Source organism: Ranitomeya variabilis, chromosome 3 (assembly GCF_051348905.1).
Source record: "Ranitomeya variabilis isolate aRanVar5 chromosome 3, aRanVar5.hap1, whole genome shotgun sequence".
NCBI lineage: Eukaryota > Metazoa > Chordata > Amphibia > Anura > Dendrobatidae > Ranitomeya > Ranitomeya variabilis.
The window spans coordinates 696,550,554-696,576,338 of NC_135234.1; the positions used below are offsets into that span (position 1 = coordinate 696,550,554).

At 42.9% G+C, this 25,785-nt stretch overlaps 1 protein-coding gene across 1 annotated transcript in view; it reads right to left on the reverse strand.

The window, feature by feature from the left end:
* The window catches only part of FREM2 (FRAS1 related extracellular matrix 2), a 285,657-nt gene that overhangs the window by 22,228 nt on the left and 237,644 nt on the right, over positions 1-25,785 (reverse strand). The window contains exons 14-18 of the mRNA XM_077298181.1: positions 23,884-24,187; positions 21,928-22,059; positions 20,519-20,850; positions 4,837-5,029; positions 729-833 (exon numbers count right to left, since the gene is read on the reverse strand). Of these exons, the coding sequence (XP_077154296.1) occupies positions 729-833; positions 4,837-5,029; positions 20,519-20,850; positions 21,928-22,059; positions 23,884-24,187 (1,066 nt within the window). The remainder of the gene's footprint in view (positions 1-728; positions 834-4,836; positions 5,030-20,518; positions 20,851-21,927; positions 22,060-23,883; positions 24,188-25,785) is intronic.

The window sequence follows — 25,785 nt, forward strand, 5'->3', positions numbered from 1 at the left end:
ATAAAGTTCTCTCATTACTAGACACCAGGGAATATAATATAAAGTTCCCTCACTACTAGACACCAGGGAATATAAACATCCTTCCCATCATTATTGAACACAATATCCTAGTACAGCTTTACACCCTTTTCCTAATAGATACCATAATGTGATCAGATGGCACCTGTGCTCCTCTAAATGCCGGCTATCCAGGTAGAAAATGTACAAATTGTGGGAATTCAGCCCAAGTCGGAGCTGCTCCTATATTTCGCAAGTCCTGGCATCCTCACGCCAGTATCCCCCAGCTGTGCTAAAATGGATGGAGCTGGGGTGGGACGGAGCGTCTCAAGCGCCACTCGACAAACTCATGACAAGCGGTGGCGTTTATTACGCCGCAAATCTTACTCCAGTAGGGACTAGAGTAAGATTTGTGGCCAGACATGCACAGAGGTGCACACCACTTCTCTGACACTCCTGAATCATGAGGCATGCTCCTCTTCATAAATCAGGAGTGTCTGACTCCAGCACGCCCCCTCATCAAGAACGAGGAGAGCGACGCCAAGATTAATGAATCGGGGCCTGTATGTAGTAAAGTGTGTCCAGTGTATCTCAGACATCTTGCTCTCAATACACCGAGCCTCCACTGGAGGAGAGGATTAGGGTGACTAGTGGATGCAGAGTCACTGAGGATCTCATTATCATCTATTAACATACCGTTATCTATCCTGACTGATCGTTACTGTCCTTACCAGGGTGAGACATGACAAATAGACCGTAGAACCGAGCTTCTGTTTTAAAGTTGACAACCAGGCGTCCTTCATCATTTATACGCATGCTGGTCGGGTAGAGGGAGCCTAAAGGAGAGCAAGGAATGAGATAAAACTGCGAGTGATACACAGACTAATCTGTTTTTAGAGCTATAATATCAAGGTTATTCTACTATGCCATCTTATGGTTATGCCATCTACTACTGGCACTGACCACTGTACTTACCGGGAATCTGTCAGTAGGATCAACCCTCCTGAGCCGCCTACACTGGCATGCAGGTCATAGGAAGCAGGAGAAAATGATACCTGAATATCTGCAATCCGATGTCATATTCCAGGGAAATTCATGTTTTTACCTTATCTAAATGAGCTGTTAAGGTCTAAGGGCCGGACATAGATCTCCCTGAGAATCTGCCTCCAGAGATTAGTTTACAGGATAGGAGTAGTTACCAGTGTGAGACTTGTATATCAAGAGAGCAGACTGTCAGTCATTACATGTCTCACACTGGTAATGCCCCATTTCATTTATAATAATCTCTGGAGGCAGATTCTCAGGGAGATCTATATCCGGCCTATAGATCTTAACAGCTCATTTACATAAGATAAAAATGTTGATTTCTCTGGAATAAGACATTGGATCGCAGATATCAAGGTATCATTTTCTTCAGCTCCCTATGACCAACATGCCCATACAGACAGCTCTGGAGGGTTGATCCTAGTTAGCTGAGAACCCTATGTCATATTTTCAGTAAAGACCTATACAAATCATTGGCAGTGTGCTTACGATTGTCTGACAGAGGCAAATGGAGGACAAACGAAGGGATAACGTGAAGTTCTTGGGGCCCAATACAAAATGTCTAACAGGTCTCCTCACCTACCAGGTACTGTTTATAATATTGGTTTCTTGTCTTGGTGCAAGATTCCAAGTGCAACTACCACCCACAGCAACAACCCTGATGATGATATATCGAAAGATCATTGATTCTACTATGATATTATCGAGTCTATTTGTAATATCTATTTTTACCAGAAGATGTCACTGTTGTCAATGAAATCTGCAATTTGTGTCTATTAAATTCTTACAAATAATGAACATTGTATGCACAGTGTCTGTCATGTCACATCTGAAATGCACAATCCTCTTAAATATTATGTGCATGTTTCATTTTCATTAGTTACAGCTAGAAATATTATCATTAATACTCTGCATAGTGACGTCAGATCAAAGGGAATATGACAACATAAAACAGATGCTCTTTCCTAAAGGTGTATTCCAGTCAAAAGCATACATCACCTATCCAGTGTATAAGAGATAAACGCCATACTAACATAGCATTTATTAAATGTTCGGTGGTGATTAGGGATGAGCGAACCCAACTGATACGGGTTCGTATCAGACACCTAGTGTCTGGTACCGATGCCCGAACACGGACTTCTTATTGTACGTCCGTTTTACTGTTCTGGTTCTGCAGACTAACAAAGCTTGTTGAAAGGCTGCAGCGAAGCTAATCAACAAGCTTTAAGGCTGTGGGCACTTCCGGTCCCATCACAGCAATGCAAAGTAATGGCATGGCTGTTATTGGCTGGTGCACCATGTGATTCGGCCTGACAGTGTAACAAATAAATAATTTTGAAAATGACGTGCGGCACCCCCTATGTTTATAAGTATAAACCATGCTGGGAAAGGGCACAAAATCCATTGACCTTCCCAGTATATTAATATCAGCCCCCAGCCGTCTGCTTTGCCTTTGCTGGCTATTAAAAATGGGGGGACCATAAAAAAATGACATGGGGTCCCCCTATTTTTAATAACCAGGCAAAGCAGACAGCTGGGGGCTTATTAATAGGCTGGCAAGGTCCATGGATATTGGCACCTTCCCAACATAATAAGACCAGCTCACAGCTGTCTGCTTTCCCTTAGCTGGTTAAAATACAGTAAAATACACATGCAAGGCACTGCTCCACTCCACCACTTGGGCCTTCGTCTCCTGGGTCAATTTTTTAAATTATATGTTATCTTAAGTCATTTCCCCATCCACATTTGTTTGCAGGGCAATTGTCCTGCTCTTAACCCCATTTTGCTTCCTTTTGCAGCCCCCTAGCCCTTAATACAACCATTTTACAGCACCAAAGTTTGGGTCCCCATTGACTTATATGGGGTTCGGGTCCGGGGTCAAGTTTGGGTACCGGAACCGAACTTTGGACTTAAGTTTGGCAGAACCCGCCATTCCACGGGTTTGCTTATCACTAGTGGTGATTAATGCTTCTGACCAAAATACCCCTTTAACATACCGTACTTAAAAAATATAGAAAGTTTAGGTTAGGGCTACAAATTTCATTCTTTTTTTGTCATGTGACCAAAGTTGCAGTGTAGCCCTAGTTCTAAAGCCGGAGGTTGCCTGATGTTCAAGGTTTTCTTGCAGGTTAGCCATGTTTTTCCCCTTACTGTCACCACTTGTTAGGACCACAAGACTAGAATGGGATTGTCCTGTTCCCAGATTATTGTGGGCAAAACTGAATATTCATTGTGGGGAGGTTCTCAGCTTTTGTGTTTTGGATATTTCATGCTATGGGTGAAAGGGATGTCCATCTTGAGACCAAATTTGCCCATAGGCTGGTAATGCTTTAAAATAATAAACTAAGGAGAAGTAGAACCCTTAAAGGTTTTTTTTTTAGAATAGTAGGAACAGTACTGAAGTTTGGGGAACATTAAGGCTATGTGCATACGTTCAGTGTTTGCCAACGCTTTGGACGCAGCACATTCCGCTGTGTCCAAAGTGCTGCCGGCTTCTGAACGCAGGTGATTCTGCATGTGTTCATTGAACTGTGCGGAATCACCGTGTCCAATACATTGTACGGGTGATTTTATCTTGCGGTTACTCGCATCTCCGCAGGATAAATTGACATGCTGTGGTCTGGAAAGACGCGCCGCATGTCCATCTCCGCGGGTGATCCGCAGTCGTCTCAGGACATATAGTGGAGATGGGATTTCTTGAAATCCCATTCACTATGCTGTAACATCTGGACGCTGCGGGTTGGACGCTGCAGATGTACGCAGAATCCAATCTGCAGCGTTTACTGACTGTGGGAACATACACTATAGGGAATCCTTCAGCAGGTTTTACTATGTAATCTAAGGGCAGCATGAGGTAGGGGCTGAGACACTGATTTCAGTGATGTGTCACTTATTAGGCTGTGTGCTGTTGTTTCAATACAATGAGTGTTTTATTAGCAGTAGATTATCACTGCAGGACTAGCTCACCGGTGCCCCCTAGTCCAACCACGCACCACCACTGATTAGCAGTTCACTGTCAATAGACAATGTACACAAAAAGCTACTAATCAGGGGTGGAGCTGGGTCAGCCTTCTGAGCTCTGCTACATGCTTCATCTAAAAACTCTGATTGTATCACAATGACTAAGGGAAACATCATTGGAATCAGGGTCTCTTTTCCTACATCATGCTGCCCTCAGGTGAGTGATTCCCTTCAAATCAGCTGTGTGTCACAGGTCTAGGATGCTGTGCTGAACATCACACTACTGAGCGCAGGTTTTGCAAACAGAATCATCCTTTCCAGTTTGTGCTTCCGAACAGATCAGATCTGCAAACTTGCATCTGTGATTGGATTAAAATCCGCTACGGAAGTCTCCTGCCGCTATTCCTATTTGGGATGATGAAATGAGGAGGAAACTACTTGTTATCTTGAAAAGCAACTCTCCGGTGTGCTGTCCTGTGTCCTGCCCATAGGCGTACATTGGGGTCCGCATATGCCGTCATCTGGGGACAGAGCCATGATATCGCTGTTTTTATTTAGCACTACAGGTACGGTTTTTATTATCGGGATGTTTTAGCATAATTCATTTTGTTTTTGAGCAGTTGAAAACTAATGTGACACATTTTAAAGTCTATTGAGAGGATTGGACAACTTTTTACTCTACAAAGGAGCAAAAGAGAAAAAATAAAGCGTCTTTGATTTTGTGCTATTGTACGTAAAAAAAAAAAAGAAAGTAAATGATTAGTTCTATTTGAAGATTACAAGCCAGGTAGGGATAAAATATGAGATAAAAACATAAAAGACTGATATTTTTACCTTGCAATTCAGCCTCTGGAGGGCTCCCAATCCCATCCTTCCACAAGATGGCGGTATCGTACACAAAGGTCAGCCGAAGCTCAGAGTGGAGATCGAAGTGCTGCCACCCGCCAACCCCCACAGGAGAGTGAAAGACATAGGACACATACAGCGGCACCCGCAGCGTTACATAGGACTGCACAAGATTCAAGACCTGTTTTGAGAATTAAAAAAAAAACAAACTTTAGAAACAACGCCCTTTATATATATGTTTGTGTATCTGAATCACTCTGTCAACCTTTGTGAAGATGAGTTTAAAAAAATAGGCAAAATAAAACATAAAAAAAGTAACAATACAAGCTGGACAGAAGAAAAGAGTAGTTGTGTATGTCCTGTTGTCCCCACGCAGTTACTTGGCACTCTAGTTCCAGTTGCTGGTCCTTGTCCTACAAACTGGCACCATATGGAAACCTCAGCATACCTATCTATGTCGGGCTGTAACCTTGTAGTGAGGACAGTGAGGGTGATCAAAGAGTGGAACAGGCTGCCACAAGAGGTGGTGAGTTCTCCTTCCATGGAAGTCTTCAAACAGAGGCTGGACAGACATCTATCTGGGATGATTTAGTGAATCCGGCTTTGAGCAGGGGGTTGGACCAGATGACCCAGGAGGTCCCTTCCAGCTCTACCATTCTATGATTCTATGCCAGTCAGGTAACTGGAGTAATTTAGGAGCATTGGTAGGTACTTATCCTCTGTGGCACTAGATGACTGCCAATATACCTCAGGTGCACTGGATGGCAGCCACTATTTCTAGACCTCATGAATGGCTGCCATTATTCAGGGGGGGGGGGAATGTATCGCTGGCACTGCTATTCTGCATGTTGTATTTCCAGTATTATATCTGTTGTCATTGTGTAGTTGGCGCCATTACTGAGTGTACTGTATGAGAGTCGCCATCCTTGGTGGCACTTTGTGGCTGGCACTGTCAATGTGGAATTTTGCACGACACTATTCCTACTGACAGGCCTTTATGTGGTACTTTTAATATGGCAGAGGCCGATATGACCTATAGTTAGTGTGTGGCACTACTCATAAGGGAACAAGTGTATAAATATGAACCGGTATCGTTATGGGGATGTCCTGAAGTTTTTAGAGCACTGTGTGGAAAATGTATAGAATATTGCCCCCCACATACAGCAATATTAATATTGGGTCCAGCCAATGTGAGGTATTTATTGTATCGGAGGAGTACCATTTGCTCCACTTTGTACACCACAACTACATAACTATACTATAACTATAAACCTGTCAGGTCAGGATCCTGTTTAATCCCGTATATAGGGACTCGGCCTAGTATAAAGTAACATAGATGAAATGTACACATAACACAAGCATTACCATGCCTCCCACTTGTCCCAAATCCAGCAGGACAGCCCCGGATTTGGTGAGCTGTCCCATGAGGTTGGTGGCATGTCTCCTTTTCTACTGTACCTCTATCTCTAGAACAGAGATATTGATAAATATAGTGGAGGAGCAGGGAGCCGTCCGTTCCCTGCTCCACTATTCACCTGAGGCAACTGAGGCTCGGAGCAGGATGCGTAATGAGATCATTACACTGTGTTTGCTGGGCCTGGCCACAGACATCACCTAGATCTACTATACATATCTAATCTGCTCATCAAGAGAACAGGGTAGACGAGTCTTTTTATTTGCCAGTATGGTGGAGTGGAGGGCATCATACTGAGGGGAAGGGGACACTTTGAGGCATCATACTATGTGTGGGGCAACTGTTGGACATCATACTGTGTCAGTACGTGGTAGGCACTGTGGGAGTATCATAACGAATAGGGAATACACTGTGAGGGCTATGCTGGACACTAGGCACTGTGGGGACATCATTCTGTGTTGTATGGGCACTGTAGGGGCATCATTGTGTGTGTTGGAGGATCATACTGTGTTGAAGAGTACTGTACGGGGTGTCCTGTGTGAGGAGCCATAAAAGAGGTATGAAACGGTGTGAGATCACTACAGGATTTCACTAGAGGCACTATCTTTGTGTGGGTGTACAAAAAAAACTGGATGGAGTTAAGGGTGTGGCTTTTCTTTAAAAAAAAGTGTCCTGTCTTTCAAAGTTTTGAGGTATGCATTACTAATCATTAAGTTAGAAACACCGGGTATTGTGCCGGTCCTGTTATCAGGGAGACTTCACATTACAACAGAGACGGTCCTTGTTCTGGTTGGTTAATAATGCCATGGAGCGTGATGGTTATCCGATTGGCTCCATACACTACAATGTTGGCATAACACCGCAAATTTCATCTGTGTCTGTAAGATTTACACAACTATCGCAGCCTCCAAACAAGAAAAAAATTCAGGAAAACTGTCTGACAACTGATTATAATGGCCATCACAAGGTTGCTGCATAGCAAATCTGCCAGGTTTGGAAAGATGACAACGGGCTTAAAGTGCAACCACATTTTGAACATATTTTGCAGGCACTTTAATTGACCAAGACCCCCAGCCTTCGTACCGTATACTTTCTATTGACTCCATAAACGACTTTGTGCTTGCTCCTGTCTGCTGAGGAGTGTGTACTATTTGGGGGTTTATTGAGTGATAAGCGAGGGGCTCAAAACCCAAACCACCACCAATTAGCAGGCAATTGAAGGACCCTACAAAGTTGAGAAAATATGTTCAAAGTTTAGTTACACTTTAAAATATTAGCCATAATAGATGCCAAACAACTTCACAAAAGAGAGTAACATACAGTATTTAGGATTATTTCGCCTTGTGGATCCATAAATAAAAGCACAATCATAATTGTAAGATCTAATAACAGGGTCTTGCACTGCTGCTTTTCTCTGTACACCGGTATTATACAGCTTTTCCATGTTCTCAATAGTTTAGTGGCGGCTAATGGCTGTCTGCGGTGACATTAGTGGTGCAGACTTTGTGAGACTCAGAAAAGAAGAACAGGGGAATGTTCTTGATGCCCGGTAAATTAGTTATATTATCTTAATAGGGATAGTAAAAAATGGTTAAAAAAATAATAATATTCCTGCAACCAAGAGCCAGGACATGGGTATATCATATGGACAGTTGGAAAACCACACTGAGAAGGGAGGAAAAGAACCCGACCATGAAGTCAATATACACAGTATGGTGAATAAGAAATGATTTTATTTAATTACATCAGGTGACAACAATTGAATACAAAGCAATGTAAAAAGAAATTCTTAAAAGCTGTGCTAAAAAACATAGTCCATAGTCAAGAGGGAGGCGAATTGCCGAAACGTGCGTCGGGGTGGACCCCATCCAGGAGAGGGAGCCTTCTTTTCCTTGTAAGTACATCCATTACTTACATTGGTATTCATTAATCCTCCACTACCACATTCTCTCATTATTATACTTACCAACACCTTGTAATAGTAGAGACATTTACTATAACTACTTCGCACCAGCACTTCTACTATCTCAACTTTGTTTTCACATCAACTTATATGCGTGACATATTTATTACCAATTCTACTATATAGCTCTCAGTGCTCTGATTTATTAGTCACCCAAGTACATTGTGTTATTTTTGCTCCCTCTTGACTACAGTCTTTTGTATACCTGGGTGTGCGGCCCTGTTTTTTTTAGCACAGCTTTTAATCATTTCTTTTTACATTGCTTTGTATTCAATTGTTGTCACCTGAGGTAATTAAATAAAATAATTACCGGTACTTATTCACCATACTGTGTATATGGACTTCATGGTCAGGTTCTTTTCCTCCCTCTTCTCTTTGTGGAGACTCAGTAACTCAGCTTGGCTTTGCTGCTAATCAGGCCAGTCACAAGTATCATGTGAGATCCTGGTTTCTGCTGGCTTACTATGAGCTGTGTGACACTGGGGGGAGTCACTGGGGCAATGGAGCATTTGCGCTTAGTCTAACACCTTGTAAAACGTATTTATCAAGTGGCAGGTTGGTGACCTTTAGGTAAAAAACAGTTGTTACAATGATCCATACATTACTTGCATTTTAATAGTACCCCTTTAAATTACTCAACGTTAACGTAACCCTTGTAGGGATAGCATGGGGTACAGAAACTGAGGCAGATAGGAGCAAACAGTGCTTCTCAGTAAGAGGCATTACTCCCTCCATAGCTGCTTTGCCTTGGCAGCCTGGAAGAGGATCAGGAGGAGCAGCAGATGACATGACTGATTGGCTGAGCAAGCTGGAGAAGAAGGAAGGAGTTTAATGCACTAGAGAACGTGGGGATTGTCGGCCATTACTGAAAAAAGACAGTGGTTATCCAGGAAGAGAGCACAGCATGCATACTGACAGTTTTACATCCTCGTGTGAAATGACAGTAAGTCCTGGAGCTGCACCACAACTAGAGACTAGCCAGGTTGCCCAGAGTTGTGCACCTCCACCTGGCTTCCGACATAGAAGAATTCTGCCTTCCATTCCCTGTGTGGCCCAGCACCTGGATCCTGCAGTACCAAAATCGAACCCTGCGTGACTACAGACCAGCTACAGGAAGGAGTAGCTACTGCTGGGACTTGTGGTTCTATCCCTCAGGGAGCATTGCTGGGATTTGTGGTTCAACGCCTGAAGAATTCCTAATAGGACCAGCAGTGGAGGGGATTTTGTTCTCATAATATTATTAAGTGCACCAACGGTTCCTGAAGGCGCGCCAACATCCCTCAGCAACCGGGCCCTAACATTTGGATTGTGTTGTTTGCATTACTGCAGTTATTTGTAGTTTAAGTGATATGTTAGGAGCTTGCCTGTTTTAATTTAAAGTGGAAAGTCATCCCAAACATTCAGGTTTACTGCAAAACCTCACCTTGTTTCTGTATTTGTAGACTGTGTAATACTATTTGTTCAGTTGTTATTTACTATTCCCCTTACCATATTCACCATTCATCTCCACTATAAATAAACCTGTTAATTGTTCCAACCTCATCTCTTGTGAGCGTGTGCAGAGTGTGAACAGGGGTTCCCGAGTCAACCCCTGGCATAAGAAGACCCTCCTGCATTTCACTACACACACAGCAAGATTCAAGTGGAAGCACTGCGCCATATTGAGGTGAGAACCACCGGACAACCTGCCCATGGAGGTGGCTTATAGGGGTGTTATATTAACATTTACTCTTAAAGGGGTGTTCCCACAAACAAAAGTTCATTTTAATTAATAGATCTAGGAATAATAATAAGTTCCAATATTGGATGTGTTTAAATAAAATGTTCCTGTGCTGAGATAATCTTATAAATGTGCCCCTGCTGTGTACTGTGTAATGGCTGTGTATGACCGTGCAGGAACATGGTCTGATCATACAACTTTGTTGGAATCATACTTTATGGGTGCAAAAGGGAAATATAGGGCTTCAGTAAGAGAAAAAAAAATACTTAGTAAAGGCTGCAAAGTTGTGAGATATGCTCTTAACCCCTTAACGTCCAATGACGTCGTGGAAGGGTGTCAATTCCCGCACCAGGACGGGCTTTGACCGTCATGCATTTAAACTGTCACTGCATGTAAACACGCAGTGACAGTTCAGTGCAGACAGCTGTCCGTGACAGCTGAGAGGCACGAGAAGAGGTGCGAGGACCCATGCTGTCGGTCCCCGTACCTAGATCGCTGTGATCGGTCAGTCAAACTGACGCGCAGGAGATACTGAAATGTCAGCACAGCCTGCCCGATCAGTGCAGCAGCTCAGCTCTGTCAGTGGCTGAACGCCTGCACTAACAGCCAGGAGCGGTGTCAGCATCGCCCCTGGCTGTTAACCCCCTAAATGCTGCGATTGAGCATTCAAGAGGGAGGCAGAGGGACGGGACTGCTTTCAAATCGGTGTCATCGCGTGGGCCTGATTGTTGCCATGGTGACCCGGGGACATCATGACGACCCTCGGGTCACCAACCTACAGAAAGCTTCTGAGACCATGAAAGGGACTAGGTAAAAAATTTCGTTTAAAATATGTAAAACAAATTTACAAAATAATAATAATAATAATAATAATAATAATAATAAATCCACTAATAAATACAAATTTTTATGTAAAAAAATTTAAATAGAACAAAAAAAGTACACGTTTGGTATAGCCGCGTCCGGAACTATCCGATCTATAAAAGTGTCATGCTAGTTAACCCCTTCAGTGAACACCATATAAAAAACACAAAAAAAGTAGAAAACTATGCTTTATCATCATACCGTTTGGAAAAAGTGGAATAAAATGAAAAACAATTCCTGAATTGCTGGTTTTTCTTCATTCTGCCTTCACAAAAATCAAAATAGAAAGCGATGAAAAAATGTCATGAGCCCGAAAATGGTACCAATAAAAAGTCAGCTTGTCCCGCAAAAAACAAGCCCTCACATGACTCTGTGGGATGAAATATGCAAAAATTATAGATCTCAAAATAAGGCGATGCAAAAACTTCTTCTTGCAAAAAAAGCGTCTTTTAGTCTCTGTGACAGCAGCCAAACATAAGAAAAACAGATATAAATCTGGTATCACTGTAATCGTATTGACCCGAAGAATAAAGTCTCCTAATAACTTATACCGCACAATGAACAGCGTAAAAAATAAATAAAACCAATTCTTCACCTGCTGTGGATTTGTTCATTCTGCCTCCCAAAGATCACAGTAAGGCTCGGCGCACATTTATCCTGCGCGCTACACTGAGCACTCACACCATGTAAATCTCTGAAATACGTGATTCAGACAGAACCGCCGGCGGAAGATTCCCTATAATGAGGCAGATGGAGACACTGTGAACGCCATAGGACCTGTGATCCGGAGGTGTCCGTCTTTTTAGGCGTGCATAAAAATGCGGTCCACCATAATTTTATGCACCTCTGAAAGGAAAGACAATGCTGAACAGAGACCAGATGGAGGCCAGAGTAACTCTACTGCCTCATTATTGTGATTGGATCCCTTGGGGGTTTCATCTGTCATGTCACTCAGAGATTTAGATGGAAATCCCAAAGTATGTGCTCAGCGTAGAGCGCTGGATAAATGTGATCCCAAATGTTATGAAAAATGTTCCCAATAAAAGCTTCCACTCAATCCACAAAAAAAAAAAGTCTCCACTCAGGTCCGTCATCTGTTAACGGAAAGATAGGGTGCTTCCACGTTACTGGTAGCACAAAGGCTCTGGAAAAGCAAAATGGCTCCTTGCTTCCCAAAAGAAATTCAGCTAATTCTGCACTCCCAAATTATCAGGGACTCTGCAAATGCGATTCCAGACAATTTTGCAATCAAAACATGAAACGGTGTTCCTTCCCTTCCAAGCCCTGCCGTGTGCCTAAACAGTGGTCTTCCTCCCCACATGGGGTATCGACGTACTCAGGAGAAATTGCTCAACAATTTTTGGGGTCCATTTTCTCATGCTACCTTTGTTAAAATAAAAAAATAGGGGCCAAAAGATTATTTTTGTAGAAAAAATGTGATTTTTAATTTGCAGGCTCTAAGTTCTAAACGTATGTGAAGCACTTGGGGGTTCAGGGTGCTCATCAAACATCTACATAAGTCCCTTGAGGGGTCTAGTTTCTAAAATGGGGTCACTGTTGGGGGGTTTCTACTGTTTAGTCGCATCAGGGGCTCTCCAAACACGACATGACGTCCGCTCTTGATTCCAGCCAATTTTACGCTCAAAACCTCAAATTTCCCTTCCCTTTTGAGCCCTGCTGTGCGCCTAAAGAGTGGTCTTCCTCGACACATGGAGTATCGGTGTACTCAAGAGAAATTGAACAACAAATATTTTCTCCTGATACCCTTGAGAAAATAAAAAAAATTGTGTCCGAAGTAAAATTTTTGTTAAAGTTAAATGTTAATTCTTTCCTTCCACATTGCTTCAGTTCTTGTGAAGAACCTGAATGGTTAATAAACTTCTTGAATGTGGTTTTGAGTACCTAGAGGGGCGCAGTTTTTATAATGGTGTCACTTTTTGGTATTTTCAGTCATATAGGCCCCCAAAGTCACTTCAAATGTGAGGCATTCCCTAAAAAAAGGTTTTGTAAATTTTGCTGGAAAAATGAGAAATCGCTGGTCAACTGTTAACCCTCAACTTCCTAACAAAAAAAAATTATGTTTCAAAAATTGTGCTGGTGTAAAGTAGACCTGTGAAAAATGTTATTTATTAACTATTTTGTGTGACATAACGCTCTGATTTAGGGACATAAAAATAAAAATTTTGAAAATTGTGAAATTTTCAAGAATTTTGCCAAACTTACATTTTTTTCACAAATAAACACAAGTAATTTTAAAGAACTTTTACCACTATCATAAAGTACATTATGTGATGAACGAACAATCTCAGAATCAGTGGGATCCGTTGAAGCATTCCAGAGTTATAACCACATAAAGTGACAGTGGTCAGATTTCAAAATTATGGTCTGGTCATTAACCTACAAAGTGGCTTGGTCCTTAAGGGGTTAAATAAGAAAAAAACACTTAAAATAAACCATCCACCCACCAGTGATTGGCAGCAGTAGTCCTGGCTTCATTATCCTAAATTAGACCTGTAACATGTCTAAATGAATAGTAGACAATAAGAAAAATGAATAAAAATTCTAGGATGACATAATAGGCAATAATACTGGTGTAAAAGTATCGGGCAAATCAGCTTCACCATTACATGATGATTAGTGATGAGCTAGTGTGCTCGTTACTCGGGTTTCTCCGAGCATGTTCGGGTGGTTTCTGAGTATTTTGGCATGCTCGGAGATTTAGTATATGTCGATGCAGCTGCATGATTTGCGGCTGCTAGACAGCTTGAATACATGTGGGGATTCCCTAACAAACAGGCAACCCCCACATGTATTCAAGCTGTATAGCAGCCGCAAATCATGCAGCTGCGTCAACATATACTAAATCACCGAGCATGCCAAAATACTCGGAGACCACCCGAGCATGCCCGGAGAAACCCGAGTAACGAGCAAACTCGCTCATCACTAATGATGATGGTAGCACAATTTTGTTTTTTACTATTACTCCGTATATTAATCCTTGAAAAGTGGCATTTAGCTACAGGCAGGACATCTATATACATCTGTACGTTGGTCACAGCCTTCACACAATACTTGTGTTAAGAACACCTGGGGATATAAATACGAGAGTCCAGAAATAGTATCAGTGTTCTCATGTTACCGTCAGAGAGGTGAGTAAATAGCCGACTCTGCGCACACCGAGCCATTCACGGCACATTTACCACCTATATCAGGTCTAACCAGCCGTAAGATTTCTCCTGGAGACAGGAGGGGACAAAGTGTGGCACAGATGTCTCCTCCATACAGCCTGAACAGTGGGGCTTATGTCACGGAGTTTACTTTTTCATCTATTTTTCATGCCAGAAAACTTGTTTTGTATTAAATTGAACAACAAAAGGGTTACAGGTGCCTCCTTCTATCCCTTACGGAAATGAGCAAATTTATTCGAGGAGAGTTGAAGTCTTGAATTTTACAGAAACTCATATTATCCAGAATAAGATTTTTTTTGCAACTTGCTCCGTGCGAATTCACTAAAATAGAGGCCTCACAGAATGTCATCATGGGCCATATGTGGCATCTTGGATCCAATGGATATGGCAATAAATGGCCGATCAGAAGAATTACGTCTCTCATCCAAGAATAAGGTAATGTCTATGGCCACAGTACTTGTCCATTGAATATTTTCCGAAAAGCACATTTATGGCTGTGCCACATTGCAAAGTAGGAACAGTCCAAAGTGGAGTTGATGCCTTTATTTCAGCCAAACATAAAGTTGGACATGTAATATCAGTGTCACATGAAATGCATTATTTTTAACCATGGGCACAATGAAGTGACCCCGTAGTGTGCCTCGCGGCGTGAACTGAACTTGGTAACCTTAGAGCAGCGCTTTTCACATCAGTCCCCCATTGTTTCTTTCACCATATGCCTTGACTATGGTTCATTAGTTGAAAACAATAAGCAATGTATTATAGTGGGTGACACTAATTCTGATAAAGGAGACTTCCACGCTTGACATGATACCTACGCATGAAAGTTATAAAATCCAGCTATACATAAAGCTTTTTCGGTTCACTAATAATTTCAGATCTAATAATCTGAAATTGGTAAGAAAAATGTCCTAGAGTCCAAGATCATCCCCTGTATACAGCTTTTGACAACACTACAGAATGCTGTATATAAGCCCTGAAAGAGGGTGACCGTAACTGGTATCGGCCAAACTTGGTGACCGGTTCCCTTTAGGTGTGAGGGGTTAGAATGGCCTTACAGTGATGTGAGTGCATGCCTTTTGTTCGTCCCTTCACTACAACAACAAAAATATATCTCCCATAAATATCGGATAGTTGCAAACCCCAATATTCATATCTGGACACTAGCGATAAAAAGTCTAAAGGTACCTTCACACGAAACGACGCTGCAGCGATAGCGACAACGATGCCGATCGCTGCAGCGTCGCTGTTTTGTCGCTGTGTGGTCGCTGGGGAGCTGTCACACAGACCGCTCTCCAGCGACCAACGATGCCGAGGTCCCCAGGTAACCAGGGTAAACATCGGGTTGCTAAGCGCTGGGCCGCGCTTAGTAACCCGATGTTTACCCTGGTTACCAGCGTAAAATGTAAAAAAACCAAACAGTACATACTTACATTCGCATCCCCCGGCGTCCGCTTCCTGCACTGACTGACTGACTGACTGAGCGCCGGCAGTAGCAGGGCACAGCGGTGACGTCACCGCTGTGCTGTGCTTTCACTTTCACTTTGCGGCGCTCAGTCAGTGTGGGAAGCAGACGGCGGGGGATGCGAATGTCAGTATGTACTGTTTGTTTTTTTTACATTTTACACTGGTAACCAGGGTAAACATCGGGTTACTAAGCGCGGCCCTGCGCTTAGTAACCCGATGTTTACCCTGGTTACCAGTGTAAAATATCGCTGGTATCGTTGCTTTTGCTGTCAAACACAACGATACACGGCGATCGGACGACCAAATAAAGTTCTGAACTTTATTCAGCGACCAGCGACATCACAGCAGGATCCTGATCGCTGCTGCGTGTCAAACTAAACGATATCGCTAGCCAGGACACTGCAACGTCACGGATCGCTAGCGATATCGTTACAAAGTCGTTTCGTGTGAAGGTACCTTAAGAAAATTATTTGATCAGAGGAAGCTGTATCTCTGATAAAGGTACTTCCCCGTCTCTACTAAAGGTACCTTCACACGAAACGACTTTGTAACGATATCGCTAGCGATCCGTGACGTTGCAGCGTCCTGGATAGCGATATCGTTGTGTTTGACACGCAGCAGCGATCAGGATCCTGCTGTGATGTCGCTGGTCGTTGAATAAAGTTCAGAACTTTATTTGGTCGTCCGATCGCCGTGTATCGTTGTGTTTGACAGCAAAAGCAACGATACCAGCAATATTTTACACTGGTAACCAGGGTAAACATCGGGTTACTAAGCGCAGGGCCGCGCTTAGTAACCCGATGTTTACCCTGGTTACCAGTGTAAAATGTAAAAAAAACAAACAGTACATACTTACATTCGCATCCCCCGCCGTCTGCTTCCCACACTGACTGAGCGCCGCAAAGTGAAAGCACAGCACAGCGGTGACGTCACCGCTGTGCCCTGCTACTGCCGGCCCTCAGTCAGTCAGTCAGTGCAGGAAGCGGACGCCGGGGGACGCGAATGTAAGTATGTACTGTTTGTTTTTTTTACATTTTACGCTGGTAACCAGGGTAAACATCGGGTTACTAAGCACGGCCCCGCGCTTAGCAACCCGATGTTTACCCGGGGACCTCGGCATCGTTGGTCGCTGGAGAGCGGTCTGTGTGACAGCTCCCCAGCGATCAAACAGCGATCGGCATCGTTGTCGCTATCGCTGCAGCGTCGTTTCGTGTGAAGGTACCTTAAAACAGATCTCAGACTTCTTGTCTTCTTTCCAGCAAATCTCCCTGCTGTAATTATCTGGTCACCGCAGGAGGCCCCTAATTCAATGGAGATTAAAGTGTTAGCTCTTTCCGTCATTTCCCTTGTTTTAGTTAGTTACTCTCTTCCCAGGCACAATGAATCCCATATGTTCAATGTGATATGACCCCTCTCTGGAGATGTCTTTTGGATTTTAATTTTTCTTTATGGCAATCATCTATTAATTATGATACATAGTTTTTAAAGGCAGACAATGCATCTGGTAGATGATGCTACAATCTTCCTTCAATGATACAGTCTGATGTCTCCATAACAATACTTGCTAATCATGTGCTCATCCATGAGCCTGAAAAATTCCTCTAATGTAAGCAAAATCCTAGACGCCAAGAGATATTAGATACAAGTCATCAGAAACTGACGATTAATCTGACAGATCTTTTCCACTCATTTGCAATATAGGAAAACATGGATTTCTCAGGAACCATTCATCGAATTGCAGATATTAAGTTATAATTTGATTCAACTTTCTATGACCTACATGAAAATACAGATTTAAAGGGTTGATCCTATTGACAGATGACCTTTAGTTAGAGATGAACGGATTACACAAAATTTGAATTGACCTGTTTCCACGGAATTTCCAGGGAAATCCGAGAAGATTTTTTTCAGCTAATTTAAACTCCAGATCCTAGAGCAAAATGAACCTAACAAGTAAAAAAATTAAAAAATTCTTACACTCATGTCATTACTCACCACTCTGGCCCCTCAGAAACTTATCACATTTTCAGATCATCACCAGTCTTGTTGAAGTCCCCGTCCCTCCAATGCTGGGCTTTGACTTCTGAGTTTAATGAGGCCCGAGAGGGTGCTGCGCAAGTTCAAGCCAAATGTAATTGTATCATAACATCATGGTATGCGCTATGACCTAGCATGCCCATGCGCAGAACCCTTATGGTCCTAATTAAACTTGGAAGACCCGGCCCAGTATGAGAGGCAGGGAATTCAACGCAAATAGTGGTGATCTAAGATGTGACGAGGACCGGACGGGTGACCGTGTGTAGAGAATGGATCGGAGAGGTGAGCGCTAAGGTAAGGATTGATTTTTTTTTAACATTTTGATGGCCTTTTACCGTTGCTAAATTCATGCAGAATCAAATTTGGAAGTGGAACTAGGCCCCATTACTTCTTTGACCTCGTGTGACTCTTGGCATTTCTATATCAGTGCCGGCGAGGTCAGCCATCTTTTTAAAAATAGAACAGTAATGCTTAGAATCTGGGATTTGCTTCTGATGTTAAACTTCAATTTACAGGTTTCGCCTGCAGAACAGGAACATGGGTGTAACATTTTGCAGTGAGAGATTACAGCAGACTACAGTCCACCCTGTATCATCTCTGCCCAGAAATACGCCAACCCTGAGAGAAAACAAAACCACACAACAAATACTCAAATTCTGTCCACTTTTACAGTAGTTGAAGGAAGCCCATCTGTGAACTGTAAACGTAATGAATAATTTCCTGTGGCTCAGTACAGTCTAAATATACTGAATATCGAATATATTTTGAACGCAGTCTTATCAGACTGTATAAAGTACCTTTAATAAGGTACGAAGTGATATTTGGAAAAAGTCAACTGGTAGATCTAAATGTGATCCAGAATTGGCACCCTCCTGTGATTGACTTTCTACCCTTAAATGGCCTTTACTGTAATGTATTTCCAATCTGAGTTGTTCTGCTAAAGATACATGAAGACGGATGTCTCTAGAAAGCATCAGGGGGTCTTTCATGTTTTACATGACTGAGAGACTAAAGGCCCCGTCTCACATAGCGAGATCGCTAGCGAGATCGCTGCTGAGTCACAAGTTTTGTGACGCAACAGCGACCTCAGTAGCGATCTCGCTATGTGTGACACGTACCAGCGATCAGGCCCCTGCTGCGAGATCGCTGGTCGTGTCGGAATGGCCTGGACCTTTTTTTGGTCGTTGAGGTCCCGCTGACATCGCTGAATCGGTGTGTGTGACACCGATCCAGCGATGTCTTCACTGGTAACCAGGGTAAACATCGGGTTACTAAGCGCAGGGCCGCGCTTAGTAACCCGATGTTTACCCTGGTTACCAGCGTAAATGTAAAAAAAAACAAACAGTACATACTCACCTTCTGTTGCCCGTCAGGTCCCTTGGCGTCTGCTTCCTGCTCTGACTGCCGCCGTAAAGTGAGAGCACAGCAGTGACGTCACTGCTGCGCTCTGCTCTCACTGTACGGCGGCTCAGTCAGAGCAGGAAGCAGACGGCAAGGGACCTGACGGGCAACAGATGGTGAGTATGTACTGTTTTTTTTTTTTTACATTTACGCTGGTAACCAGGGTAAACATCGGGTTACTAAGCGCGGCCCTGCGCTTAGTAACCCGATGTTTACCCTGGTTACCCGGGTGCTGCAGGGGGACTTCGGCATCGTTGAAGACAGTTTCAACGATGCCGAAGTCGTTCCCCTGATCGTTGGTCGCTGGAGAGAGCTGTCTGTGTGACAGCTCCCCAGCGACCACACAGCGACCACACAGCGACGCTGCAGCGATCAGCATCGTTGTTTGTATCGCTGCAGCGTCGCTGTGTGAGACGGGGCCTTAAAAGTGCAACTGCTCACACACAGAGCTTATAATAAAGATTAAGGACGGATCTGCTAAATTCTACCACCATGCCGGCAGAGGATCTTTGCAAGTTTCATCAAACACTAATCTACTGTATGTTTATTTTTTGCAACTTTGAAGTTCAGACTGAAAGAAACAACAATATTCATAAAGAAGAGCACAGTGCCAGCCACCTATCTGCCACCGGCCGATATTTCTGTAGACCAGTCCGGTTCTGAAGAACTGTAATCCCAATAGGTCATATTTTTAGGATTTTCTTAATTTTGAGGAGTAGCTGAGGACCTGGTAGAGAAAAACTGCTCCAGACAACTCACATTTATTTGTAATTTCCTGTTATTTCAAGGAATGAAATTTTATTACACATGCCTAAATTAAGATTTTTCAGAAATTGCTGCCAATTTATTCAGAACTGGTGATGAGGGAACGTGCTCAGATAAATTGTTATCTGATCATGCTTGGGTGCTAACCGAATGTCTTCAGTGTGCTCGAAAAATACGTTCCCGCGGAGGCATGTCTCACGGTTGGTCAACAGCTGCAACACATGCAGGGACTGGACTGCCCGTTTGTTAGCGCATGTGCGCTCATCACCACTACTCGTCACCAAATCTCCAATTATATCAAATTACATTTTTTAGGGACATTATTACCTTCTTGTTGCCCAAAGCAAATAGTGAATTGGACCCACCCAAAATAAGACAATGGGAAGTAAGGGGATTTACTGTATATCTGCCAAAATGCTCCTTAATCTGCCGTCATGGAAAGTCCTAGACAAGGTTCTTACCTCATGGTGGTGGACGCCTGCGCAGGAGATCTTTATAAACCATGAAAAATGAAGTGTAGAGCAATTATAGGATTGTGTAACTAGAATGCTATTTTATGGCATGGCTCCTACTATACCAATCATTGTGCCACTCTACTGGCCTCATATAAGTGCTCCTTGGTTCACTAAGTCTTCAGACTACCTCTGATGATTATACATGGAGTCATCATATCATGTATATTGGAAATAACTTTCATCATCTATTCATGGTTTTATTTATTTAGACATTTGAAGATCATTAATGAATAAAAGCATCATTGGGGATACTATTATCTGTTATATACAACCAGTCTTTAACCACTGTGAATATTCTTGGCAGAGAGTTGTAAAATAAACTAGGACTAAGCTTACCTGTCCATCTGTGCCAATGGTGCCTCCACATTCAGTAAGGAGCTCTGACATGTCATAGTAGCTGGTGAAGTCCCACAAACAGGCCTCTAGGTTAAGATTTCTGTAGAAGCGCAAAGCATTAGACCCTCTAAGCTGTGGACTATACTGGTAGGGAGATGTCTCGCCTATTACATTGGGATTCTTGGTGGCATCAGTCAAGAAGCCATAACGAGTCCTCACTTCATTATAATCCAGCAGATTAGAACATTTATGATTTCCTGCCCGTGTGCCATCGGGGCTTAGTGTCAGCTCAAAATTGGAAAGTTCCCGCGTCGATATCACTGGAAGCATGCCTGAAAATGAAAAATATGTTGAATGTAAGTGTCTAATATGGGTTTACCAAAACTTCATAAAATAGTAAAAAAATTGAAATAGAATAAATAGAATTAAAATGCTGTTCATAATCTGTCCCCTCCATACATCTCCAGACTAATCTCCCTATACATTTACACACATACAGAAGCCTGTGGTTCTTACAAGATCTACTTCTCTCCTCACCCAAACATCTCCAAAACTTTTCCCGAGCATCGACCATCATCTAGAACTCAGTGGCCCTGCACTTCCAAATGTTCCAAATGTCTTCTACAACTGAGACCTTTATATGCAACCTGAACACTCATCTTTTCAGAAAATCTTACAGCCTGCAATGACCCAGCTGCCACCTCACCACCAACAGAGCTGACGCAACAGTGTGACCTACTGTTTGTCCTCAATACTGTGTAGATTGTAAGCCCATGAGGGCAAGGTCCTCTCCTCTCTGTACCAGTCTGTCACTGTTAGTTTGGTCATTGCATGCTGCTCACAGGTACAGCACCATGGGGTACTTTAAAATAAATAATAATACACATTTTAATAGAAAAATAAAAATATTTATTGCGAAAAAAAATTATATTTATTGCACATACAGTAGATTGCGAAAAAGTAGTCACCTGTATGGTAGGGTGTACTTTTATATAACTGATGCATGTGCAAAAAGCCTGTTCAGGGAGGAAGAGAGCAGGAATTCTAGTTCCACCTTGTTGAAGCAGCAATCTTAAAACTCAAATATCGACCCTTTAAAGAGCCTTGCCATAAGACTTAAGACAAAAAGCCAAACCAGAAACTCCATATTAGGACACATGTTTTGGGGTGTTTGCCCCTCATCACTAAAAAGCAGGACAAATGGTTTCGCTGGGTGAGGAGCTTCTGATAGGGGGTCTAAGAGGTCAAGTTTCTCCTTGTGGAGGGTATCAATGTGAACATAGGACATTCAAAAATATTCACACATGCAAAAGCAGAAAAAGCTTGCACCCTATGTGTGCTCCCTATCCTACTAATGATCACCAGCCTCTGCCACTCACCATAATGTATATGCTGCGGAGCTAACTTACCATCAATATGAGGCATAGTAATAGTCACTTTTATAAGGTTAGGATAGTCAGAATCATCAGAACCGGTATATCGCATCTTAGCAGAGAACGGTTCAGCTCCCACTACTCCTGGCACTCTAGGTTGGCAAAGACCTGCAAAGAGAAAAGGACAAATATTTATTACCAGGTAGTAAGTTCTCCCACTTGATAATGCTAAGAATTGTGCCCATCTGGGTTTTGATATGATCCAGAGAACCTAAAGCTATTTTCCCTTCTAGATATTTATGTATTGTCCTGGAAAAATAAAGGAAAAATAATCTAATATAGTGGCCTCCTCCATTCCTCCTAACCTTGACTTGTCTAAAGTTGGCCATACACATTACATGGACATTATACTAATTGGCCAATTTTGGCTGACGATGTAATATGTATGAGTATGTCACAGTGCCAACATGTCCACTGTATTAAAGGGAAATAAGCAAGGCGTTAGAGGTGGGTGCCAGCATTTCTTGCCTTTTGAGAACATAAGCATGCTTGGCTGAGCCATGTGTGCATATGTATGAGGTAGTAGTGAGTAACAGATCCTGACCACCTAAAGAATTATTTCACAGTGGTATTCATCAGCTTCTCAAGGGTCTTTATGGGTTCTGTTTCTCGACCCTAATCAGCAAAGGAAGCTTTTGACTTTAGAGACTCTGGAGTGGCTAATGAAAATATCCATAAGAATGATGGGCTGAAAGGACACCTCTATAGCAATGGCCTAAAAAAAGTGTAAAGGGTGTTCCAAAACGGTAAGGGACCTATATCTATTAAATAGCTGTTGGCTGAATGATTGTCTGGCCGACAGCTATATCCCTCGACTTCCCATACACAGGAAGGCTCAGCTGAGTATTCCTGTGCTCTCTCGGAAAGCGGAATATCTTTGTGCACAACAAAAAGTCTGGCAATTGTTATTCCAATGTGCTGTTACCTCTCTCCTCCCAATATTATGTGTAGGGGCAGAATCCAAGGGCCCTCATACACATTAGACTGTCAGCAGATCCCGCCAATATCTGTGGGTTTGGCAAACTTTTGTCCAATGTGTATCAGGGCTGTAACCTTAGTAGGATAAATTCTGGTAGAAGATAAAGTGTAATAAGTTATAGTTTGGACAAACTTACAATCTCTTCACTGTTCTGCTTGTAACGCTGGATGGTGTAGACCCACTGCACAACGGGCCGGGCTTACCCTGGAGGGACGTGACTAAGTGTCTACCTGGTCTTCACTAGAGCCCCTGATGATGAGGATAGGCTTGGCCGCCGGTAAACACCATTCACCACTCCAGGGTAGTCCCCGGGTCTACAGCAGCTGACCAGAGGATCAGAGACTTGGGCACGAGGTACAGGAAGACAGAGTCAAAGACATGGCGAAACAACCCGGGGTCAGGGCAGGCAGCATAGGTTAAGTATACTTAGCCAAGGTCAGGATAAATGATAAATGAGCCAGGTCAACAGAAGGAGAGACAGAACTAACATGCACCCACAGTATCCAGAGACAAGCAACTGGGAACCAACGAACGAGCAAGGAGTGGTGGGATGAGCTGCCTAATAAATCTGCTCTTGCCTAGGGATAGGCTGGGGAAGGCAAACCCTGCAGGACACAGCAGGGTTAAATTCTTGTAGGATCTGCCACACCTCTCTATAGACAGGTGGAGATTCTCTAAGTCCTAGGAGCAGAGATGGCAGTGAGCACAAGGCAGCTCAGGAAGATGGTCTGATGTTGAGGCAGCAAAGTGATGAATGCAGTGAATAGGGTGGCACTGGGAAGACGTGTGAGACGCCGGCGTGACACTGCTATAAAAAGTAGCATTTTAAAGTCATTTCTGAATTAACCAGGAAAATATCCAGAAAAATACACCAGTAACATTACTCTATGTTGCTGCTATCTATACAAATTGTAGCTAAGAAACGATACATGACATAGACAATGAATGCTCACCATCCTCTGAGCTTATGGTTACAATGGGACTGGTAAGTTCCAGACCTTCTTGTCCCTCAGAGTTCACAGCACGCGCCGCACACTGCACCCGAGAACCAGCTTGGAAGTATATGGAATCCAGCGTAATCATTTTTGAAGAAGTAAAGAAAGTGTCAAAGTCCACCTCCCTCATAGGACTGGTGACTCCATCCTGGCCCCTAGGGGCACTGACCAGCCAACGGTAACGGGTTAATGTGTCGTTAATATTTTCGCTGGAACATATCGATCCAGTTTTTTCATAATCAGAATACTTTGGGTTACATGCCTGGAAAAATATATCAGAGAAGGAAAAGTTAGGGATAGCAAGACAAATAAAACATTGTCCAGGAAGCGCAACCACACAGTATGTAGAAATGAGCCCCATTATCAAGTATTTGCACAGTACCAAACTAGACTGTCTATTCTAAGCTCACACCACCTATTAGTTGACTTTGTGAGGTAAATTTGAAGCACAATTTTACTGCATAGTGTCTCATGTTTGGCCTTGCCCTTTCCACTAAGCCAAATCCTCTTTGAGTGAGGCCAAGCCTGCTTGTCGTACATGGCCCAAAAAGCCAAAGGGTGGTCACACCGAATATTGATTAGATTTAGATTTCTCTTTCGTTCATTCACTTTGTATTTTGTTAATTGATAAAAATAAACAATTAACACTTCTATTTTTGCAACATTTTCCCCACACCCGTCTAAAACTTTTGTTTAGCAGTGATAACCATGAAAGTGGGTGCTGACTAACAGCCAGGTTCTTGTAATGGCTGTAACTGAAGATAACTACATCCCTAAAGCCAGTCATACACATTACATGGCTGTCCGCTAAACGATGGTTCAGCCATTCAGCCGACAGCCATCTTTGCTGTCTCTCCCATACACAGGAGTTCGAGACGACATTCCAGTGTTTTCTATGAGAAAGCCGTAGACTGACACATCGGCTGACGACTTATAACTACTGCGCTGTGACCCTAACTATCCATGTACTAGGGGTACTCCTGAAGGTACAGAGGCCTGAGTTTCTGATCTTACTATGCTCCTGTTAAACCCTGATCTATCCCTTCCCCCACCACACCACTGGGCCATGGGACAGAAATGTAAAGTAAACAAGACATAAAGACAAACAGGGATCAAACAGGGATAACAGAAAACCTCTATCACACAAAAGCACTAACCAACAATAGGGAGGAGAATAGGGACAGAGAGGAACAAACTAAATGGGAATGGACCAGAAGATAAACACACTCGTACTAGAGCAAACCACAGAACACTACTACAACAACCCTACTCCAACCAACTCACTTTAGCACACAGCACAGGAAGATGAATCTTTCAGCGGCAGGGACAAGAAGCTCTGACCAGTTTATATGGGAAGAGGTAATGACCACATCAGAAGCAGCTGAAATGGAGCTGCATGTTTCTGACCAGCATAGAAAGAGTTGTTAACCTCTTTAGCACCAGAGGAAACTAAATCTATTTAATATAAAGTCAAGAATCACAATATCTCTAAAGAAGACCTGCAATTCATTACCCGATGTGACCGACTAAGTCCAGGTCTTACCGGGGGACGTGACACCCTTGTGACAATCTCTTGGAGAAAAATATGATCTGCAGACTGAAATCAGATAACTCTCTTGCCCATCAGTCGGTCGATGCCCCCCTAAACATTAGACTATCAGGCAAACCCATCGATATCGACAGGTTCAGGCAACTTAAGTTTAATGTGTATGGTGGCTTTAACCATGGCATTGACAGGGATAACACACTGCAATACAGAAATATTTAACTGTATTACAGAAGAGATCAAACAATCACGCGTTCAATCCTCTAGTTCAAATTATAAAAGTTAAAAAGTATTAAAAGTGAAAAATAGAATAA